At 29.9% G+C, this 26,093-nt stretch overlaps 1 protein-coding gene across 1 annotated transcript; it reads left to right on the top strand.

Moving 5' to 3' along the window:
* The first annotated feature begins 450 nt into the window (after positions 1-450).
* LOC123262374 lies at positions 451-26,007 on the top strand. Its single transcript, XM_044724580.1, has 6 exons — positions 451-661; positions 967-1,154; positions 1,918-2,098; positions 20,026-20,150; positions 24,578-24,800; positions 25,704-26,007. The coding sequence occupies exons 1-6, from the start codon at positions 451-453 to the stop codon at positions 25,859-25,861; spliced, it is 1,086 nt and encodes a 361-aa protein (XP_044580515.1). The 3' UTR covers positions 25,862-26,007.
* The last annotated feature ends 86 nt before the right edge of the window (positions 26,008-26,093 follow it).

The raw sequence follows: 26,093 nt of genomic DNA, 5'->3' as shown, positions 1-26,093 counted from the left end.
TATTTTTAAAATATCTCCACTTGGTATTGAAATTGATAAAAATTAGTAGTATGCTATGAAAAAAAATTTTTTTTCGAAACAAATTATATGTAATCTTACATTTCCACCCGATGTTTGGAGACCATTAGCCGGTTTCATAATTTAATTCTGCTTGATCTTATTTATTTATTTATTCATAAGGCATAAATTGATTTTACATGACGATTAATCCGCATTCATTTCTTTATTTTTGTAAAGTTGAAATTTGTTTTATTAAAAAAAAAAAAAAAAAGTTGAATATCACTAACTGTGCATACATTCATGTTGAAGCTGTCATAGTTATGGCATGAAATAAATTATACACACTATTTTTACTCTGATTCAACTATTAATATTGTTATCCACTTTTTAATATTGTCTTACCTAAATTGAATAAATAATTAAACAATTCGCACGATAAAAAAAATAAACATGGACAAGAAATTATTCGCGCTTGTTCAATGGATCGGCGGAGAATATCGCGATACTTATACGCCTGGTGTGCCAGTGGAATGGATTTTTGACTTCGATCCGAAAAAATTCGAGACGGAAGATGACGAATCGTATGTGATTGAATGGCGAGATGGTAAACAACCAAAAAAAGGTTGGAAATGTTATGATGCTAAGGTTCTGCAATTATCTAGTAAGTAAATATTAATATCTTTTGAAAATCGCTTTATTGATATTAAGAAATATTTTTAATCCAAATCGTAATACCTTCAGATTCATCGATAAAGTTATATATATTTGAGTTATATACATACTCAAAGAAAACTTGGTTTGATTTAAGAGATAAATTCTTGCTCCAAAAAAATTTCTCAGTTCAAGAATTTTTGGACTTAATTAAGACTATGTAACTTGTCAAAATGATTACCTTCGGACAAAAATTTATCTATCTATATATATCTTTATATACTTAATACTTATTTATTATTTTCTGTGTGATAGATAATATCAAGTCACTTAAAAATCAGATCGCAATTTTGGAAGGTGAAATCTCTCCCCTTCGGCCAGTGAAAATGCTGAAATCATTAAAACAAGATATAAAAAATAAAAAATTGATCAAATCAAGTTCATCAAAGAAGAGAAATTTGGAATCAGAGTTTGACGAGCCACCGTCAGTTTCCGGTCTTTCTGTAATTATCGAGTTTTTCTAACATAATCTTTAATTTACTTGAATGCATGATTAGAATTTTCTAATTTACATATTAAATCTCATAAGAAAAACTTAGCAAATATATAGTATCCATCCCATTTTTAACCACAAAAATTTACATTTTTCATTTGACTTATATATTAAGAGAGGAGATTTCCTTAATCTATCTATTTCCTAAATCTATCTATTGTAGCCAGTCTCATGTCGCAATTTGAATGAAATTTTTAAATATTATTTTTATTTTCTCGATTTTTATTGATTTAGTGGTTAATAAAGTCATTTTTTTTTTTCATAATTGTTTGAAAAGGCCAAAGGAAAGAAACAAAAAACGTCAATACGTACTGTTGATAGGACCATTACCACTGATCCCGAGCAAGCTCATACTTCAGTAAGATTATTTTTCTTTATCATAAATTGCTGAACAAATTTATACTTATATATACTAGATCATACATATTTTTATGCTGCTGTGTTAAATACAAAGGTGGTAACTGCTATATGAATATCATAATTAGTTGCTACTATTTCCTTATTAAACAAAAGATCGAAAATTATTTGAAATGATTCGATTTTCAATAATTATAAATACTTTCTAAAATCCGGTATATTATTTTTCAATACTATTTCTCACGGGCGTTAAACAAATCGTATCATTTTTTATTCTTTTATTTAATAAGAATTATCTTTAGTACGGCAGCATAGAATTTCCTAAAGTATTTCACATAATTGTTTAAATATCCTAGGATTATCAAAATCCAAAAAATCACACTGCCAAATCTAATGATAGTACGACAGATGATAATAATTTATTGAGTGATCTAGAAGATAGCGGTAGTGAAAACGAGGGTAGTGCAACTGAAAAGTCAAATGCATCTGGAAGTGAAAACGAGAGTGAAAGTGTATCTTCAAACTCTTGGCGTAAAGGTATTATGAGTTCTTCTGAATATTCATTTTCTAAAGTAAAACCTCTTCAGACACGATACGACGAGGAACTATGATCTTTTTCCAACGGAAATGACGTTTGATAAAAAATAAATCATCATTATTGTTATTAATTTGATATATATACGGTGTATGTATACGGGGCATTCCACGTTAAATCAACCATTTTTCAACCCGACTCCTTTAAATGTGACTGAAAGTTTTATCTTATTGTACCCTGTAAAAAAAACACTTTTTTTTAATTTTCTTTACATATTTTTATCCAGCTAAAAAAAGTTATTAATTTTAGAAACAAAAATAGCTTTTTTTCAAATAGCTATAACTTTGTCAAAATTCAACTTTTTAACATTAAAAATAAAAGGAAGCGTCGAATATTGTTTTTGTATTCATTCTCAAAAACTTCACTCAAAAACAAAGAAAATAAAAGAAAAAGTTGCCATTTGATCTAGTAGTTAAACAGGGGGAGTTAGAGGCCAACTCCGAGCGCCACCTAGCGGTCGCCACCCGGAACTACGACGAGTTGTGTACCCTCTGTCGGTAATTTGATGTAATCTTCTTTACCGACCACTGATTTTTATCTGCAGTCGGTTTAGCCTCTGCTGGTAATCTTCTTTACCTGCGCTGCGTTCATCTGCAGTCGGTTTGCCTTACCGGCTGTGTGCTTTGATCTATTAATAGAGGGCGCTAGTTTTGGGGGCCTTGCGCGAAGGTGGGGGGCGGATACTTTTGAATTTTATTATTCGTTATATTTGGAGGGGGTGTTTTATTAATTTTTAAGTTATTATATTAGTTTTTTTAATAATAATTTTTATCTAATAACTATTCTTATCTTATCTTATATTAGTCATTATAAATACAAACTTTCTATTTTATTATTTAATCAATTTTATCTTTATATTTTAGAAATATTCATCTTATGAACAATTGTTATCTAATAAATTTTCTTATCGTTATGAGTCAGTAACTTTCTCCCCCCAAAAATTCATTTAATCTATTTATTCATCGGCATTCTTTTACAATTAGTTATCATTTCTTTGAAAAATTAGTTATTTTATCAAATTGTTGATCAGCTTATCAGCTTTGTGACTCATTTTTAATAACAAATACCCCCTAAATTTCATCTATTTTTGGTGGGGATTCTAGCTATAAGAGCTTAATCAAATTTTGAAACTTCACAGTTCTAAAAGTTCGAGTGGTGATATACAGTTTTTCTCTATTAAGTTTAAAAATAAGTGTTGTGTTAAATAGCTGATTACTTTTTGACTTATTATTTAGCATTTCTATCATAACTTAGTGTGTAAGTATATATTTACAATTAGTTATTTAAATTATCCTATTCCCCATTCTAGAGTTTTATAAATAATTTTCTGTTTAGTTAATCATGGATTTCTCAGCTATCAACAACGCAGCAACTTTAAAAGACATTCTGCCAAAAAAGAAAATGTCAGAACTCACTCTCAATCAGGAGTATTTAGTCACTGGACTTAAAATGATTACAACTAAATTTGGAGAAAGCGTCATCGCGTCATTGGATGCTGAATTTGCTGTATATTTACCCAAACGAGCCACAACTGAAATTCAAAAGAATCCATCATCACTAGAGCTACTCACTAAGCTTATCCATCAAAATAAATTGATCCTCCTTTACCATGGAGGTCAATACAATAAATTTGAATTTATTGAAAATAATAATTCTGAAGATAATGTACAGTAAACATTTATTGTTAATTAATAAAGTAGCAGTCTACATTACCAGTCAAACTTACTTTCATTATTCTTTCAACATTCCTAAGTTAATTTTAATATTTTTTTCAAATTATTTTTTCTACAAAATATAATTATGATTATATTTATTTATATTATCACTAATTTTTATAAAATAGCATAGTTAATTAATTTATATATTTTCATTTTTTATTGATTATCCAACTAAAGTATAAAATTTTATTACAAAATTATTATTCTTATTATTATTATTATTATTATTATTATGATTATTATTATTATTAACATTACAATAATTCTATCAAATGATTACATATATATTTTTTAAGATAAAAAAAGGAAAAATGTTTAATTTTTTTAAAGTTGAGGCTGCAGTAGATTGAAGTATTGTCCATTTTCCCACATCAACTGCAGCACCTGCTGATTCAGCATCATTATCGATGTCTCCTGTTGTAGATTTCTTCGTTGGAATTCCTCCAACTGATCCTGTAGCTGTCTATTGTAATCGCTCAATCTTCGCAGCTCGCGCTGCTGCTCCGCAATAACAAATTGTTGCTGGAAATAATCCATGGAATCTAAAAAGAAAAAATTTTTTATTTTGAAAAATAATCATACTTAATAATAAATTTTGAAGATATTAATTTACCGGATGATGATGATGATGCTGTTGGTTGTTGTGATGATAATGGGTTGGATATAGAGTCTGAAAATAAAAAACAATTTTCCGATATCAGAAATTTAAATTAAAAAATTGTAATGAATAATCAAATTATTTTTACCTGCTGATGACGATGATGTTAATGACAATGGTGATGACAATGAGGATGATGATACCGATGTTGATGATGATGATGATGATAACCAAAGTTCAGGTTTAGTACTCCAAAGAAATGATGTTGGTTCCCCCTCGAATGTTAAAGGCGTTGAGGTTCTTATAGGTTGGAAATTAGCCATCAGGTTATTATCATGGGGTGCATCCTCATTATATATTCTCCTAATCAGCTCATCATCATCAGGCGCATAATCAAAATTGTTATTATCCAACACAATCGCTTCATCATCATCATAGCTTGGTGATGGCAACTGTTGATGATCATTGAACATACTCCTGATATGATCATCACTGTCAGGAGAATAGTGCAAACTCTCCTCATCAGTTTCCATCACTTCATCATACCACTTTGATGGTGATGATGGTTGTGATGATGATGATGATGATGATGATGATGATGATGATGATGATGACGGTAACCAAGATATGAAATCTAAAAAGTAAAAAATTTTTATAAAAAATTCAAAAATAATTATATTTTAATATTTTTTCAAAAATAATTATATTTAAAGTTATTATTTTTACCTGATGATGGTGACGCTAATGTTGATGATGATGATGATCCATAATTTGTATTACATTCCGTCGAATTAGTAATAAAATTATACATTCGCATGGTATTATAATAATAATCATTATCATCATCATCATCATCCATTCTTCGAAACCACCGAAACCCGTCTTTGGTTTCAGTAAGGAGAGCGGGTACATTTCCAAGCATAAAAACATGCTCGAACACGTTCTCCTTCTTAAGCAACTCATCACCCACCCCCAATGTCGAATTACTTATTAATACCAATATATTATTTATATAGTTAAATATTTTCAATAAATCTCCAGCTGCCATCCATGCTGAAGGTATAAAACATCTTTCGATTTTTAAAACCATGATCTGGAAGAGAAATAACAATATTTAAGGTAATAATACTATGTATTCGATACTTGAAATACAAAATGGAAAAACACAACTTACCTCGATTAAAAAAATAGCTTCAAAAAAATAATAATGAAACACTTTTTTGTTATAATTAAAAACTCGCTTTGAAATATTTAGAATTAACAAAACTTTGAATAAATAAGCACTTGTAATAAATCAAAAGTGGAAATAAGCGCTATCAATAGATCTATAAAAACTGTGGTATGTGATGTCAAAGTCTAAACTGCAACGCGGGGTTTAAAATAGATGTCCACTCAAAAAATTCACGGGAAACAGTAAACATCATCATAATGCATGATCCTTTTAAAGGTTTTCCCACACCACAATTTACAAAAACTATCCTCAACACTAATCATCAAATCAGCGTTAAGCTCCAAAGGAAATTTTTAAGGAAGGAGTGAAAATCTTAGTTAGAGACTTACTTGTCGCACCTATTTACCAAATTTAACTCCACCTACAAACATAATTATAATAATAATTTTCATGTTTTTGCGGTTGTTTAAATTCATAGTTTTTCAAACTAATTTTTGATTTTAAATAACTATTCAATAATCATAAGCATCCCCCCATGAAAAAAAAATATAAATAATATATATCTCGAAATATATTAAAAATACATAAAAAATACATAGCTAAAAAAAATAAAAAATTTACATACTTATATGAATTAGCGTATGCGAGCTTGATAATTTTTATTTAATTAAGTTCACCCTTAAAATTAAGTTCGCTTACAATTTGTTATAAAATCGAAAAAATTTACATACTAATATGAAATGACGTATGCGAGCTTGATAATTTTTTTTAATTAAGTTCACCCTTAAAATTAAGTTCGCTTACAATTTGTTATAAAATCGAAAAAAATTATGTTCACGTCATAATATTTTTTTTTTTTTTTTTTTTTTTTTTTTTAGCTCTTATCATCATTGTTTATTTTGTATTTATCATTAAAAAAATACTTTAATTCCACTTATCATTAAAAACGAGTAGATTGTTAAAACGAAATATAAAAATTTTTGTATAACCCTTCATTAGAATGTAATTATACCTAGACGTTATGTTCAAATGTACTTATCCCATCATTACTTTATTTACTTAGGATTATGTACATTACATCGTTTTCTACTTACGCTTACAATATATATAAATACTTATTGCATAAAAAATAGATACATATATATATATATATATATATATATATAAATTTTTTATTTATTTATGATTTTTAGCTTAGAAATATATTTACTTGGATCCTTTAAGTGATTTAAAAATTAGTAACTTTATCTATTTTTGATTAACAATTTATAGATATTTTTGTTATTTTTTATGTGACTCACCCAAAGTGAAAGCTAGCAATTGTATCAATTGTTTCTATCAAAAATTCCTCAATTCTTATCTATAAAAAGAAAACGTATAAATTGAATGATTTTGATTCCAAATTCATTAGTTTACCGTATAACTTGACAGTGTTCACGTCTAACGTATAAAATATATACATCAAACATGTCTATAGCAGAATTTAATAATGTTCTTAAAACCATTGCTGAGGCATATGAATTATTGTCTCAGCTTGATTCAGTGGGTGAACAGACATGTTTAAAGTGGATTGATATTTGCGATGGTACTCGACAACAATTCAACGATTTAATTCTTCACCCCAGAACCAGGGTTTCTGAGAAGAAAAATCTCCAAGCCAACATTTCGCTCTTATGCTGGTATAGTAATAAATTCATGCAATTAAGCCGAGCAGTGATTGGTGCTGCATTGAACATGAATAATTTAATTCACTGGCAAGATTTGGAGAATGCTTTTGAAAATCGCATAAAAACCGGAAGTATCATTAATGGGGGTCATATTGACTTACGAAACTTTCTAAATGATGCTAAAAAGATGCTTATTGAAAAAATTCAAACTACTCTGAAAACTGAAGGTAGTATTAAAGTAAGCACAACTTTAATATGCAAATTTGAAAATTCGAAAAATAATCAACGAGTTGAGGAGAATAAATCTTTTAAGACTCCAACTGTTGATATTTTACTCTCAACATCAATCAAAAATTGGTTCGCAGAAGATGTTTATAATACTATTCTCCGAAAAATTGAGGAATTTAATGAAAAGAACTCTGGATGGAGTTTAAGTGAAGTTATAAACTTGGATGTTAATATCTCCCGGTTTGCTCCAATTCACGGGGGTTTTTCAACGTTCATTCCATTACCAAAGGAAATAAGTGATACAGGTGGTGTCTTGAACATTCAGAATAAGGATATGCAATGTTTTTTGTGGTGTATTAAAGCTGCGCTGTTTCCTGCAAAAGATCACCCGTATCGTGTTTCATCATACAAAAATTTAGATGATAAGTTTAATCTTAAAGGTATAAAATTTCCGATTTCTTTGAAAGATGTGTCAAAATTCGAAAAACTAAATAAATTAAAAATAAATGTTTATGGTATAGAAACAGAAATTGTCGATGTTAAAAATAATCAAAAGAAATAAGAGTATTATAGTTCCATTATATTTCAGCAATAATATCTCTGATAAAAAAACAATTCATCTTCTAATGGTAGAGTCTGGAAGATGTTTCTATGGTGATAAAAATACTGATAATTATATAAATTATGAAAACCTTGAAAACTTTCAAACAATTTTCCACTTCGCTCTAATAAGAAATCTATCTCGACTTGTAAAATCGCAAATATCAGATTCACACTCAAAATTATGGTTCTGTGATCGCTGCTTATGTCATTTTAAATTTCAAAAGTCACTTCAGAAACATCAGCTGGACTGTATAAAATTCAATAAGGTTAGAATGAGATTACCTGAGAAAGATGAAGATAAGATTTTGAGTTTTAAAAATTATAAATATAAAGATCAAGTTCCCTTTATTATATATGCAGATTTCGAGTGCATTTTAAAGACTGAATCTGATAAGATTGAAAAACATATACCACATAGCGCGGCATATTATCTGCATTGTAATTATGATGATTCTCTGTCAAAATTTGAACTTAATCGCTCGCCAGACTGTGTAAACTGGCTGGTTGGTAAATTAGAATCTTTGGGTCGAAAAGTAAATAAACTATATAAAAATATTATAAAAATGAAACAGCTTACTCCAGAGGAGGAGAATTATCATAAAACTGCTGAAAATTGTCATATATGCGGAAAAATTTTTAAATCTAAAGATGAAATAAGGTGTAGAGATCATAATCACCTGACTGGTAATTATAGGGGTCCCAGTCATCAGGCTTGTAACCTAAACTACAAACAGTCATTTACGATCCCCGTAGTGTTTCATAACTTATCTGGGTATGATTCTCATTTTATTATAAGCTCATTAGCAACAGGGTTTAAAGGGAACTTAAATATTCTACCTGTGAACAAAGAGAGGTATATCTCTTTCACGAAAGCTATCGCAGGTACATCTGTTTCACTCCGCTTCATTGACTCATTTCGCTTCATGGCATCAAGCATTGAAAAATTAGCGGGCAACCTTACCGACAGTCACAAAAAAATAACTAAAAAGTATTATTCTGATTTTGAAGAGTTTAAATTAGTTACTCGTAAAGGTGTGTTTCCCTATGAGTTCATTGACTCAATAGATAAACTGGATTATAATAATTTACCTGAAAAACGTTTTTCTACTCGAAACTTACTGATGATAATATTTCAAATGAGGATTATCAACATGCTCAAAATGTATGGAATAAGTTTAATATCAAAACTCTCGGTGAATATTCAGATTTATATTTAAAGACAGATGTATTATTGCTCGCAGATATTTTTGAAAATTTCCGTTTTAATTGCTACAAAACCTATGAGTTAGATCCCGCACATTATTATACAGTTCCAGGATTAGCGTTTGATGCTATGTTGAAACATACTAGTGTTAAATTAGATTTGTTAGATGATACCGAAATGATACTATTTTTTGAAAAGGGAATTCGAGGCGGTGTTTCACAATGTACCAATCGATATGCTAAGGCTAATAATAGGTTCATGGGTACAAATTTTAATAAAAATGATGTTGAATCATACATCATGTATTATGATGTTAATAACCTCTATGGAGCTGCAATGTGTTCATCATTACCTTATGGATCATTCGAATGGGTTGAAGATCATGAATTTGCTGATGTGAATAATGTAAATAAATTTATTAACAGTAATTATGATGAGGTGGGATTTATTTTAGAAGTCGATCTAGATTACCCACTCGAACTTCATGATCTCCATAAAGACTTACCTTTATGTCCCGAACATTTCATTCCACCAGGAAGCAAACAATCCAAATTAGCTACAACGCTTTACTCAAAGAAAAAATATGTGATCCATTATAAGAATTTGAGGCAAAGTCTTGAGCTAGGTTTGAAGCTTGTAAAAATCCATCGAGTTCTACAATTTAAACAATCAGCATGGCTCAAACCATATATTGAAAAAAATACTGATTGCCGTAAATTAGCTAAGAATGATTTCGAAAAGGATTTTTACAAGCTTATGAATAATGCTGTTTTTGGTAAGACTATGGAAAATGTTAGGAAACATAAAGAAGTAAAAATGACTAGTAAATGGCTCGGGCGCTATGGAGCTAAAAATATGATTTCATCTCCTAACTTCCATAGCTTTATGATTTTTGATGAAAACTTAGTCATCATTGAGTTAAATAAAGTAAACGTATATTTTAATAAGCCTATATATATTGGTTTTAGTATTTTAGATTTATCAAAAACATATATTTATGATTTCCATTATAAATATATTGGGGGAAAATTTAGTGGTAATAAATCTAAACTATTATATACTGATACTGATAGTTTAATATATCAATTCAATGTACCTAATATATATGAACATATTAGACAGGATATAGATAGATTTGATACTTCAGACTATCTTCCTGATAATGTTTATAATATTCCATTAAAAAATAAAAAAGTATTAGGTCTCATGAAAGATGAGAACAATGGTAAAATTATGACTGAGTTTGTTGGTTTAAGAGCTAAACTCTATGCTTATAAAGTTCCTGATTGTTCTAAGCCTGCAGATAGAATTAAAAAGAGAGCAAAAGGTGTTAAAGGTGCAGTTGTACGGAAAATTAAGTTTGATGATTATAAAGAGTGTCTAATGAATCATATTAACATTAGACGTCATCAATATATTATCAAAAGTAGCAAGCATAAAGTAGAAACAATTAAACAAGAAAAATTAGCATTAAGTTGGGAGGATAATAAAAGAAAGTTAATCGATGATTCAACCGATACTTTACCCTGGGGGTATAAAGAAACTCCTAATAAACGAGCTAGATATAATTAAGAATCTTATAAATGTGTATAGATCTATTCAATATTTATATTTTACGCTAATAAATGTAATTAGATTAAGGATTTTTCAATAAAAGAACAAAACTTGAAATTATTTTTTTGTTTAACAATTTATTTATCTGTTACATATCAGATTTATCCATTACATGTGAGATTTATTCATTACATATCAGATTTATTAATCCAGCTGTTATGTGAATTGTCGAAACCTAACCACTTAACATAAGCCTTGTTCCCACGTTCCTTGATAATTTTTTCAACTAAATATATATCATCATATTTTACTTTGCTAAGTTCTTCAGCATAAAAGCCTCCCTGAATTGGTTGATCCTGATAGTCAGTCAATTTATATGTTGTAGGATTTGTATTCTGCACCTTATTGATGGTGAAAATTTCAGTTGTCCAGTTCGGTGTGTATCCCTTCTCAAATATATGTTTATATTTACTGATACGAACTTTATCTCCAACTTTAAATTTACTTTTCAGCATTACAGGTTTCTTTTTTAGAGGATCATATATGCTCTGCAGCAGTTCTTTTTCTTTGGCTGCAGTCACATCGACTGGTTTCATCTTAATTGTTCGATGTTTCATGTTATTATAAGTATTCACTAATTCAGGGAGCATATCAACCCATTTATAAGAACCTTGTGCTGTAAATTGCCGCCACATTTTATTTTTAAGTGTTCGATTGAAACGCTCGCAAATAGAAGCTTTGAGATTGCTGAATGTAGAGTACATGTTTATCTTATACTGCTTCATAAGATCTTTGAATTCCTTGTTATAGAACTCTTTTCCGTTATCAACATGTAAGTTTTGTGGTTTACGATCTCGTTGGAGTACACTTTTCATTGCATTTTTTACATCACCAGCACTTTTACTTTTAATAGGGACTACCCAAGCATACTTTGAGAAAATATCTATTATTGTTAGTAGATATTTATACCCATTATTAACTTTAGAATATGGAATCATCTCAACCAAGTCAGCTTGCCATGTTTCATCAATTCCACGGATGTCAACATGACGTCGAGCGTAATTTCTTCGAGCTTGCCTGTGAAGCTCCTCAGCTATAATTTCTTTTTTATCCACCATTATTTTTTAATAAGCTCTGATATTTGTCGTTTGATTTCTTTTATCACGTCCTCACCACGCAGCAATGATTTTACAGCAGATCTTATACTACCTTCGAGTTTATTAATCTTAATTTTCTGATTATTAATAATATTATTTGATGCTTCCACTCTGGCTTCCAAATCATGAATGATATTTTCCAATGATTCAAGATCAGCAATACGTTTCTTATTATTATTAATTGCTCGTTTGAGTATATCTAATTCAAGATTTACACTTGAACGCATACATGATAATGTAACAACATCATTTTCTGCGATAGCTTTTGATACGTTACACAACCTTTTTCCATCCAAGTCAAATTGTCCATCACTAGTCAACTTAAAACCAACTCCTGGTGCCCCAGGAATTCCTTTACCATACTGTAAATCATTTATTTTGTATGAAGTACGCCCAAATATATCAATAGTCATTTTATGACCCGCTCTTGTCAACAGTTTACTATCAAATGATAGAATTATGCTTAGAACTTTAATAAATAATCTGAGCTTCTCGCAACTCATCAATAATGGAAATTATTTCATTTGAGTGACTAGAGTTGCCAGCTGCTTGAGATGCCATCAGTAAACGTAACCTATCAACCAGTTCATTAGGATCATCCCAGTAAACATAATCAATATTTTTCCGCTTTCTTGAAGCAGTCATAAAGGTGGGTAACCCTTCGCCCTCTATCAATGGTTGAGTTAGCTTAGATATTAATTTTTTATACTTAGGACTATTATCAGAGTAAAGACTACGGCTTGGTTCGAAATTCTTCCTATGTGTATTTGTGGAAATCAAGAGATCTTTATAAATTTTCAAATCGTTTTTATTTATTAGACCCTCTAGAGGATCACTCTTGAATATTAACTCAGTCAATCCTGGAGTTAATGGAATACTTTTATTTTTCACCTTCAAAGTATTATCCTCAAAATATACTGCTGAGTCACCCAGAAAGAGCTGTTGACCTTTTTTACGAACTCCAAATCTGGTGTCTAACCCTCTAAGATTTTTTTTATTCAACATTGATATATAATGAGATACAGGATCTCGGTCTTTATGTGGTGTGCTTGTCATTCCTGGAGATGGCGACATAATAGTTTTATTTATCCTGCTTGATTGATCTAAACTTGAATTGTCACCTAACATTTGAGAGCTATTATTGTTAATCGTCTCATATTCACTAATTTCTGGTTTCTTGAGTGAATAATTCTCTGACTCATCCTGTTTTATTTCATATTTTATAGCTTTAGAATTTTCAACTAATGCTCGTAATGGCGTCACTATAGGTTTAAAAGCTTCATTTGCTGCTTGTTCAGAAGACTCTCGACCAATTTTCAATATCTTATATTTCTGTCTGATTGAATCACTAACTTTGGATAATTCATTCAACATCTCAGTCTGTTGAGATATACTTTTTTTATACGCCATGTTTTCACACTCGAAATCGTCATACAACTAGCCAATTTTATACATGATCATCTAATTTATACTTATGAAGCAGTCAAAACCTTTTCTATAACGCCCATTATTTACTTCACTATCTTTGTCAACTACCACAAATCCATACTTATTGTTACTATTTTTATCATTCCAGCATGCAGCACATAAGTCTCTGAATTCATTATACGGCATATCAGTATTCACATGATCATCATAAATATGTTTTAAGTTCATTTCATCTTGACGAAAAGCACAAGAAAGTTTGTATTGTCTCTAATTAGATGTTTTGGAATTTTCGAATAGGTTTGAGAGAGAGAGAGATAGAAACTATCCACATTCTTATGTCGCCCCATACAAAAATAAGCTCTGATATGATCCTGTTTCTCGCAAGCTACGTCATCAAATATCATGAGTGAGTTTGATTGAGCCTCCTCTGGATTGATGACTGACTCATGATCGCTGAATGGGTGATAGCCTACCCCCTCCACAGGTTTGAGGATAGATTCTAAAAACTTATACTTTGGTTGGTTTAAGGATTTAGAATATACATAAATATTCTCAAACCTCAAACCATTAGGATGGGTTACAAGAGATAAGAGTGCGTTAGTCTTCCCACAATTTGATGGTCCACAGATAATTGCTCTAACAGTATTCGGTAAGAGCGCACCATGACGCTTTTGAACTTTTTTATCATCACCTTGTACAATCTGATCAAAATTTATAACCGGTAATTTAGCAGTTTGTTTTTCAAACTTCATTTTGACATGCACTGATTACTGTTAACTGTATGACATTTAAACCACAACTCATTGATTTGACTATAAATATTGAGTATTTATATAATCTGAGTCAGTAATTGATTAGCAATGGTTAAGAACAGACGCCTTATTAAAGCTAAAACTAAGCGTGGTGGGGGAGTTGTTAATGGTCTTATTAATAAACTACCAATAGAATTACATGTACCGGGATATCAATATTGTGGACCAGGCACAAAGTTATCGAAAAGACTGGCTCGAGGTGATCCTGGTATAAATCCGCTTGATAAAGCGTGTAAAGATCATGACATTGCTTATTCAAAAAATCCAGGTGATATGCAGGCGCGTCATGCAGCTGATGAAAAGCTTGCACAACAGGCTGCATTACGTATTCATGCTAAAGATGCTAGTCTTGGTGAAAAAGCTGTTGCTTGGGGTGTTAACAAGACTATGAGAGTTAAAAGAAGTTTGGGTATGGGTTTGTGCGCCAAAAAAAATAAAATGTTGAAGAAAAATAAAAGGCTGAAGAAAAATAAAAAGTTAAAAACAAAACCTAAAAGAGGCGGTAGAGTGAAAAAAAAACTTGGAGGGAATATAATGAAGAAAAATAAACCCGTATCAGTGCGAAAAATTATTAGTTCAGCTAAAAAATCGATGCGTAAAAGCATTGAGCCAATAAAATCAGCGTTACATGCAGCTAGAAAAGCTGTAAAGGATGCAGGTGGTGAAAGAAATGTTAGATTACCACGTGTATTATCAGTACCTTCGAAGATTGAGGATGCTACCATTTCTAATACCTATGTTTGCGGCACTCAGTGCTGTAGGTGGCTTAAGTGGTGGTATAGCGACAATTGCTCGTACTGTAAATGCCGCTAAATCAGCTAAACGTGATTTAGAAGAAAGTAAACGTCATAATGCAACTATGGAGGCAATAGCTTTAGGCAAAGGGTTGTACTTGAAACCATATAAGCAAGGAATGGGATTATATTTGAATCAGCAGTCAAAAAACTTTTAACGCTACCACATCGAGCCCTAACTAATTATGATTTGATAAAATATGCGAAAGATTTGAAAATTCCACATTTTCGAGGTGTTTTCATGAGAAATGATTTACCAAAATCTGGTCCATGGGCTAATGAGTGCGCTATTGTCAATTTAGATGATAAAGATGGACATGGTACTCACTGGACCGCCTACAAGAAGAATCAGAAAATTGTTACTTATTTTGACAGCTTTGGTAACCTTCAGCCACCTAATGATCTCATGAAATATCTTGATGTGAGTAGCGTCAAATATAATCACAAAAGATATCAGGACTATAATACAATTATATGTGGACACTTGTGTCTTAAGTTTCTGAGTAATCAACTATAAATAATGTATTCAGTTGAATAATTCTTCAGTTATGGCTGAATCATTGACATTGACACTAACAGGAGTAACCTCAACATTGGAGGCACAATATTTCCCACCGATTGAATTATCACCTTCAAAAACTTACGTTCTGGGATTAGTAGAACTATTAACATATAACTCAATACCGAATATTGATGAAGGTGCTAATAAGATTTATATTGGAAGTGGTGTAGATAAAACTAAACCCTCAGAATATAATAGTTATGAGACGGATAGCCAAAAACAGGTAGTCAGGAGTGATGCAGTAATAACGATACCAACTGGAAGTTATGAGTTAAAAGATATTGAAGAATACTTATTAAAGCAGATGCCTGAAGATGTTAAATTTACTTTGACAGCCAACAATAATGAATTACGAAGTGAAATTAAATGTAATAGACCCATTAATTTCGAGTATAAAGATTCGATTGCAGCATTATTAGGATTTACAAATCGTACACTAGATGCGAATGTAATTCATAAATCTGATTTACCAATTAAAATCCTTAAAATTAATGCCTTGAGAGTTGAATGTAATATAACAACTGGTGCATATATAAATAATCAAAGATTTCATACAATCCATGAGTTTTTCCGAGTGTTGCTCCTGGATATAAGATCATAGAAGTACCATCAAACATCATTTACCTACCAGTCGTCGTCAAGTCTATACATACTCTTGAACTAAAGATTGTTGATCAGGATGGACAACTAGTTAATTTCCGTGGTGAAACGATTACAATCAGACTACATATAAAGTCAATATAATGGGTATAGTATTTGACAAGAAGATTGGTGGAAGCTATATAACCCCATCAACATGCCGAAAATCAATCAGTCATCGCTCGACATTTCAAGGGTTGACAGCTCAAAACAAGGAGTTTCTGAAAAGCCTTGGATTAAAATTACGTGGAAAATTAATAAAATAAGAAAAGTGAATTTGTGTTGCATTGTATTGCCATGGCGGAAATCTTAGACATTCAAAAACCGATAATCTTTGATGAATCAGTTTCTCACTATGAAGTTCACGCACATTTACCGTATACTTCAACATTAAATAATAGTGATGAAATTAGAATCAACATTCAACATCAAGACCTATGTATTCTACCAAGTAAAAGTTCATTACACATCTGTGGAAGATTTGTTAAAGAAGATGGAACAGCTGTATCAGAATCTATGGAATTAGTAAACATGGCTATTTGTCATATGTTTGAGGAAATACGCTATGAGCTAAACGCTGTAGAAATCGATAGGTGTAAAAATGTTGGTATTACAAGTCTCATGAAAAATTATATATCTCAGACTCCTGGAAGGAAATATAATGGAGAATGCTGGTTGGTTAACACAAGCAGCTAGTAAATTAATAGATGATGATGGGTATTTTGATATATCTATACCACTAAGTTTCATGCTTGGATTTGCTGAAGATTACAATCGTATTATTATTAATGCCAAACATGAATTGATACTTATAAGATCAAATGTTGACATGAACGCATACATTCATAAACCAGCTAATGCACATGCAGTTGCTGAAAGAGTGAAAATTGTTCTCAATAAAGTGGTGTGGAATGTCCCATACATTACCATGTCTGATAAGCAAAAAATTCAAGCGCTAAATTTCATCACCAACGATCCAGCAATTTCAATGAGCTTTCGAACATGGCAACTGTACGAGTATCCGATGCTACCAAGGACTACGAAACATGTCTGGCCAATCAAAACTTCTACGCAGCTTGAAAAACCACGATATGTAATTTTAGGATTTCAAACTGCTAGAAAAAATGTTGTAACAAAAGATGCTAGCAAATTCGATCATTGTAATATTAGAGATGTGAAATTATTTCTGAATTCTCAAAGTTACCCATATGGAAATTTAAATCTTAACATTGCTAGAAATCAGTTTGCTTTGATATATGATATGTATACTAATTTTCAAGTTTCATACTATAATAAAGATCCAGAACCATTATTGACAAAAGCTAAATTTCTAACTGACGCACCGCTCTACATTATAGATTGCTCCAAGCAAAATGAATCAATCAAGTCAGGACCTGTTGATATACGAATTGAATTTGAATCGGAAAATCAGTTTCCTGATAATACTGCTGCATACTGTCTAATATTGCATGATCGTATTATAGAATATAATCCTATAAGTAGTACTGTTAGAAAAATAACATAAATTTGTATTAAAATGAAATAAAAAATTTTTAAATTTAATAAACGTTTATTTAATTAACCAATTTCATATTACATAGGTATTTATTTATTATAATTATTATTATTATAATGTTTATTTAAAGATATATATATAATTATTTTTTCCGTCTACACTCATAACAATTTTTCTTGATTGGGTACAGCCAGATGCCGCAAACATCTTGATCAAGTTCTTCTTCTTTTTTAAATAGGTAATGCTCCTTGCAGAGTTGATGATCCTCAATCAATTTATTTTTCTGTAGATGGTCTGGTAGTTTATCCCAAATATCTTTTATTTGCTTCGGTGTGACTCTGAGGAGAAATTTCTCATCCAAGCATGCGATATCAATAGTATGCATCCTAGATAAGCTTTTGAGATTATAAAAAATTTCAACAGACTTTTCATATGAAGCTCCAGCACCCCAAAATTCTTTGATCCATCGTTTAAATCGTTGAGCAGATTCGTAAGCACAAGCGTAATTGAATTTCATTGAATGATGACATCGATTTTCGCAGAGATAAATTTTATAATCGATAAAGGCTTCACGAGAATACATACGCATGTTTTCAATATTGATAATTGAAAGCATACTATCAGTTATCTGATCGAGCCACCTAACTTTCCATGCACCATGCACATAAATAGTACGTGCATTATTTGTTAAGCTTCTTATAACAGTTTTTAGCGTATCATATGGTGCAGCACCTGTATCCCATTGAATTCCATGTTTGTACCCCTTATAATCAGTGGTTTCTGAAATGAACCCTTCATTAAGGTTATCAAACGGTGGTTGAAAGATGTAATACCGGCTCTCATATGCCCCTTTATTGATAATATCACCAGAAATATTAATTGCACAAAGTTCTTTGACAACAAACTCTTCACCACGTATTTCAAACCCTGTAATATCCAAGACGATTTCCATCATATTTACTTTTCTGCTAAACGTTTTTTTAATAGCTCTAATTTATAAATCTGTTTGATGATTTCTAAAATCTCATCAACTCTATGAGCTATGAATATTGTTTCAGACAAAAATATTTCGGGATCTAGGTAGTGCTGGGATCTTATAAAATTGATAACGTTCAGTCTACAGCGATGAATTTTGTTGCGATCAATTTCACTCCTTAGATGCTTGATGTAGGTGGTGAATTTATTTAATATATTTAATAGTTCAAGTTTACTCAGGCACGTTGTTAAAACTTGTAAAATAAACAAAGAGTCTTGATGATTAATAAGATATTCGAAATCAGACCTTCTTAAGCCTGTACCCATCACCCACCGATTAATTCACTTCACTGATTTTTCAATAACTATGGCTACACATAAAAAATCTTGATTCTTATAGCCCGAATCCCCACCAGAATTGATTGAATTAGGGGGAAATTTTGATAAAATTCCCACAAAAATGAGTCATTTGTTGTTAAAAAAATGAGTCATGTACATGATAAGCTGATTATTTAATTGATAATCTCATTATAATCGTCTTATCTTATGAAAATGCTCGGTTTTTATATGAAAAATATGACTAATTCGAGAAATATACAGATAAAAATTGATAATATAATAAAATAGAAAGTTTGTATTGATAATGACTAATATAAGATAAGATAAGAATAGTTATTAGATAAAAATTATTATTAAAAAAACTAATATAATAACTTAAAAATTAATAAAACACCCCCTCCAAATATAACGAATAATAAAATTCAAAAGTATCCGCCCCCCACCTTCGCGCAAGGCCCCCAAAACTAGCGCCCTCTATTAATAGATCAAAGCACACAGCCGGTAAGGCAAACCGACTGCAGATGAACGCAGCGCAGGTAAAGAAGATTACCAGCAGAGGCTAAACCGACTGCAGATAAAAATCAGTGGTCGGTAAAGAAGATTACATCAAATTACCGACAGAGGGTACACAACTCGTCGTAGTTCCGGGTGGCGACCGCTAGGTGGCGCTCGGAGTTGGCCTCTAACTCCCCCTGTTTAACTACTTGATCTATTTTTGGCTTAATCATAAGTCTTCAAAATAATATAGTAGTTAATTTAAATTAAAAATGCGTAAAATATTTTTTTTTAATAATCGATAGCTGGGTCAAAAAAGCGAGCACTGTATATCGCTATGATTTTTTAAATTTTAAATTATTTAATTTTGTCTAATTTTTGATGTGTTAAGCTTTTATATTATTCAGAGACACACGAGTTATTAAAAAAGCATTACTGAGGTTATGTAAGGAAGTCAAAGAAGTTAAGGAAATACAGGCAAACATCATAAACGAGCAAATTAATCGAGGGGGTCAAAATGGAAATCCTGATCAAGTAAATGACAAAAAATATTTCGCCCTCTATCTACGAAAACCTCGTGACTACAATGTAAAAAATTTCGGTGTAAAAATAGACCCAGAGAACTTTACACGGCGGTGTAATGTCGAAAAAACGGCGTGAAATTTTTTCGGAGTAAATTATTTATCCGTGTAATTTTAACACAGTGTAATCTTTTTTTTCTACACTACCCCGTGTTACTGGTTATATTTTTCTTTAATTAGCAACATGATCATTTAACATTTTCAAGTATATTTAATTGATAACATATTTTGTTTTTTAGGGAATTCACGTGATTATATTCTAAAAATATACTGTTTAAGAAATTACTTTTTTTAATTTTTTTCAAAATTTTGATTTTTGTTAAAATTTTAATTTTTCTCAAAATTTGGTTTTTGTTATAATGAAAAATACATTTATTATAATTTAAACTTTTTTTGGTGACAAAAAAATTTGAATACTTTTAGAAATGCTCTGGCATTTAGTGCTCTAACATTGCTCTATTTTGCTCTATTTAATGTTCTAACATTAGCTTTAGTTTATTGAAATAATTCTAGGATTTGAGCTATAGGGAAGGATAGGGCACGACAGCCCTCCTAAGCCGGTTATTATTACTTTTTGTGGCTTTGAATCATCAAATTTCTTTACTTTGCTCCTACTTAGAGTAAATTCACTGAAATTTTGACCAAATTAAAAAAAAATATATTTTTGGGACACGACAGCTTCTCTTTAAAAACGATAAAAAAAATATTTTTTTTTTTGCCAGAAAAATTTTTTGAAGGATAAAAAAGTTTATAAGTATTTTTATTTGTTAATCAAAATTTTCTATAAATACTTTATTTGTATTTCTTTTTTTAGTAAAACGAACCATTTTCTCAATATTTTCAAAAATGTGTAAAAAAAGAAGAAAAAAAACTTGGCGAGATAATACAATTTACATGAGACCAGTTAGAGTAAAATTGTTTAAAAAATGTTAAATATATTACACATAACAATTTTCCTCAATATGATATTTTAATACCAAGCGAATTTGTAGAAATTAAAAAAAAAATTAATTGAAATACATGTTTTTGAAATGGAAAAATTTTAGCGTAAAAAAGGAAGTACACTGAATCAAAATTAAAGACCCAAATTTCTAAGGATTTTTTTTTTCGATGTGTAAAATAATATTCCAAAATATAAAACAAGGGAAAATTTGTCGTACCATATACAGCACTAATGCGTCATCTAAAGATATATAAAATCAAAACTCATCATTTTCTTGATTAATAAAAGAAAATGAAATGGAATTGAAAAGAATTCGTCCTATGCAATTTGTATGTCCATTAGGGAGTTTAAAAAATAGCTAAACGTCATTTTTTTTTCTTATGGTGTCAAAAAATAAATAGTAAATCTAGAAATAAAAATCTTGATCTCAAAAGTAGCTCTTATCTAACATCAATTGTAAGGTTTGCCTCAATTGATTTTTATATTTTTATATTTTCCAATAAAATAATATGAAAAAAAATTTTTAAACTTTGGAATTTTTCTTTTATCAGAAATGATCGTATGAAATGTGAAATATTTTCAAAAAATAGTATTCTGATTATTTTGAATTAATTTACATTTAAATGGTGATAACTTACGAACCACAAGGATATTATAAAAATTTATGGTAAATAATTTGTAAAAAATTTAACGTTTCTTAAAAATGATTCCATTATGTTTTCCGATTACGTTGATACCTTGATACCAAAAATTTGTAAGAAATTTTTTGTAGAGCATCTAATTTCCTACAAAATGATGTATTGCACTCATTCATACGTCCACTCCTAGTTAAGCAAAAAAATTCCAAATATACAAAAAATTTTCCCATGTTCTTCAAACGGAAAACGTAAAAATAGATCAAATCAAACCTTAAAACTGATATGTTAAGAGCTCGTTTGAAGATAAAAATTATCATTGTTAAATAAACTATCAATTTGTGGACACCAAAAGAAAAAAAAAAGAAAATTCGCCTATTTTAGAAACGCCTCAATCTCTATATTGTATTAATATATAGAATTAAAATTTCATATTGAACAACCTCTTTTCTATTTTTTTTTATAATAAATAATTTTATTTGTATTTTTTTTTTTCAAATTTTAAAATTTCATTATAAAAAAAATTTTGTTTATAACTTTTTCTTGATGATTCATTTTCCATGAGATATAAAGATGGGCCTGAAATAGTCTAAGTGGTTAAATACTTTAAATTGACAACTATTAAAAAAAAAATTTTTTTAACTTCCCGCTAAAAATTGAAAATTTTTTAAAATTCGGGAAGTTATTGTTTTTACCCCGTTTTTCGAAAATCGAGTTTTCATCAGATCTCGACGTTTTGAGGTCCTAGAAAGCTTCCCTGACTATTCTCGCGATGATGTCCGTACGTCTGTGTGTGTGTGTGTGTGTGTGTGTGTGTGTGTGTGTGTGTGTGTGTGTGTGTGTGTGTGTGTGTGTGTGTGTATATGTAAACCTCTTATAACTTCTGAACGGCTTGACAGATTTCATCGCGGTTGGTGTCATTCGAAAGAGCTTCGCCAAACTTAGATTTCCTGTAAGTTGGAACCGATTCGGACCGGTAGATTTCGAGAAATTGCAAAAAAAAAAGTGAAAGAAAGTGAAAAAAAAATTTTTTTTTCATTTTTTCTAAATATCTCCGAATTGGCTGAACCGATCGACTTCAAAAACTTTCCAGCTCTTCTTGAAAACCCGCATCGATCGCCACCAAATTCGTCAGAATCGGTTGATGCGTTCGTGAGATATCGTTGTCGAAAAAAATCAAAAAAAGTGTTTTTTTGTAATAACTCCAAAATGTTTTATCAGATCAATTCTTTCGTCCTGAACTTTTTCATAGAGCTCAAAAAAGTTCATCGATCGCCACCAACCACGTGGAAATCGGTTGATTTATTCAAAAGTTACAGCAGTTTGAAAATTAAAAAACTCGTGTTTCATCGAACTTTGATAAGATTTTTGAGCTTGGAGAGCTCAAAATGACACAAAAATTATATTTTTGAGCTCGAAGAGCTCAAAAAAGTAATAAGTGTGATTATAAGCGCTTAGATTTGGTATAAGCGGGAAGTTGCCAGGATGGCCTTCAGGGTCAACCGTTTTCCTAATTTTTTTTATTAAATTTTTCGAGGTGGTCTATAAGCCCCAGGTAATGAATATTGGTCAAAAAATGAGTAAATACATCAGATTTGTGATAATTTGGCAAAAAAACAAAAAAAAATTTTTGACCAAATTTTTAAGGTGGGCCATTATGCCCTTAAGGACCATCGTACCCCTACCTTCCCTAAAGTATTAAATGATCTCTCGATAAATTGCCCTGTACTTTCTTAAACATTGAAATTTTTAACGATATAAACTTTTCCTGATGTTACATTCATCGATAGATTTCATTTGAGTACCCACTCGAGTTTTTCATATATTTTATATATAGAGAAATTATATGGTACCAATTATTTATATATGATATATTGTATACAATATAAAATCTACACACGAATAGGATGATTAAATTAAGTTAAGAGAAAAATAAATAAATTTAAATAATTCTAGTTAGAGCTAGAGCATTACTAAATTTATCATTTTTTAAATTTCATAATGATAACAAAATGATTTTTATAAATTTGAATTTTGTTTATACTAACATTCTTAAACTTTGTATGGAGTACTAATAGTTATGTAAATGACGATCAACATTGAAGTTTGAGAACTATATTTTGTGCAATGACGCAATATTTGAATGATTAAATTTAATTTTTTAACACAAAATTTCTGTACATTATATTTTCATATACGTTTAACGTTATAAGAATTTCAAATTCATACTACCTAAATTTAATATAATATTTGGTGTAATTTTTACACCAAAACTTTTACACCGAATCATTTACTCTACACCGAGTCCAAAAAAATTTTTACAGTGTACATTTTTTCCGAAATTGAGGTTATTAGTGAAATATATTCCTTAGCACTTCTAATACACGTTTTTTATGATTTCCCGAAAATGGCCGTTTTTCAGATACGAGGTTTACGCAGAAAGGGGCCGATTTGCGCTATCTTTCTCACAAAAAGGGCACAGAATTCAAATGCTTTAATTAGAAATATGATAAAAATTACTACACGCACTAGGGAGAAACGTAGGACATTTCAGCCTGCGTGTTTGCCATCCTCGCCTGCTGCTCACAAGTTAATTTTACTCATGGGTTGAATTGTCCTTTTAACCTAACATTTGAATTGTACTGTCCTTTCAACTTGATATTTTTGCAATTAAGAGAAATAACACGCAATATTTTACATAGCATTTTTATTAATTTATTTTTGTATAAGAAATCAAAAAGCATTATGAGTTATGTATTTTTAAATTTTACAAATTTTTTTAAATTAAAGCTTAATTTGTAGGTTGAAATCGGTCATGAAGGCTCTGGAGTATTGGTTTCACGTGCACAATGGGAAACTGCCAACTCAAGAAATTCTTTTCAAAATATGGCAGTTTCGTTAGTAAGCTCATTATTCGAAAATGAAGTTTTATTAGCGAGTAACTTGAGAGGCGGAAAAAGCAGGATTGATAAAAATGCTCAACGAAAACCAGGGTTGGATGCAACCATTATTTCTGCGATTACGGGTGAATTATTATTTCTTTATTATACGTAAAAATTGTTTCAGCACTTGCTTTGAAAGTTTAAATTTGAATCATTCTTCTACGTTACAAATGTCTATTTTAATATGAGAAAAATTCCTATCATAGCATCATAAAAATATCCAAGTTATAAAAATTTGAACTATGTTGACAAAGAAAATTTTCCTATGATAAAATAGGAAAATTTCAATAATAACATGAGTATTTTTACGATTCAACATAGAAATTTGTTATATATTGAAATAGAAGTTTTTTTTTCATGCTGATATTAAAATTTTTATTATTTAAATGTGATATATTAAAGGTTTATTTTATATTAACATAGGAGCTTTTCCTATGTTACACCGTCATTTTTCCAATACTAGTTTAGTAAAAATGACTATGTGAACAAAATAATACTTTGTATGTTCACATAGAAAATTTTACTATGCTTTATTGAAATTTTTCTAATATCTACAAAGTAAAACTTGCCATGTCATCATAGGAATTTTCCCCAATCATAAATAATAAAAATTTCCATATTATTTTTCTTCCGTGTAGAGATGAGAGTGAATGTGACGATTGTAAGTATGATTCTAATTTGAAAACTTATAATACATTGCCTGAAGCATTTATCTAGTTGAATGTGTTATTTTCTTTTTTGTTAAACATGTTCGTATTAAAATATTCACACTTCATAATGAACTTTTTTTAAGTTTATTAAATATTGATAATTCATAACTAATTCAGTAATGATTCAGATAAATAGCACAAGCGGAAAGTGTAACACTATTATGATCTCCATTTCATTCTACACTGTTCTCTGTTTCTTTTTTTTTTTATTTTTGCAAGTTAATAAATTTCATAATTTATATGAATTTATTATAAATATTATATGTATTATTTTAGAAACTGTCAAAAATAAATTTCCGGCAGATTACAAAAGAACTTTATTTGGTATGGCAATCAACAATCATTTGACTGATTTACGCCGGAAAAATAAAGTAGCTGCTGCTGCTGTTGCTGATGCTGCCGTTGGTGATGAAGGACAAAACCAACAAGGATAATATCATTGCAATTTGGGTTGCAATGTGATTAGTGTTAAAATTAAAAATGTTATTAATGTTAAAATTTCTTTGTCTTAACTATAAAAGACTTATGTGTTGAATTAACAGAATTTATATAAAAAAAAGTGTCAAATAAATTCACAAAAATATTTAACGAATGACCTAAAATTTTTTACTACATAATATAGTGAATTAATTATTATCATTTCTGTATACTAATTAAGTTCACTTT

Source organism: Cotesia glomerata, linkage group LG1 (genome assembly GCF_020080835.1).
Source record: "Cotesia glomerata isolate CgM1 linkage group LG1, MPM_Cglom_v2.3, whole genome shotgun sequence".
In the NCBI taxonomy this organism is placed as follows: Eukaryota; Metazoa; Arthropoda; class Insecta; order Hymenoptera; family Braconidae; genus Cotesia; species Cotesia glomerata.
The sequence above is the reverse complement of the archived record's forward strand: the minus strand, read 5'-3'. Positions and strand labels throughout refer to the sequence as shown.

Coding starts and splice junctions, on each gene's coding strand:
- LOC123262374 (XM_044724580.1), top strand. CDS start 451: ATGGACAAGAAATTATTCGCGCTTGTTCAATGGATCGGCGGAGAATAT. Junction 662..966: donor TAAGGTTCTGCAATTATCTA/GTAAGTAAATAT, acceptor TCTGTGTGATAG/ATAATATCAAGTCACTTAAA. Junction 1,155..1,917: donor CGTCAGTTTCCGGTCTTTCT/GTAATTATCGAG, acceptor TAAATATCCTAG/GATTATCAAAATCCAAAAAA.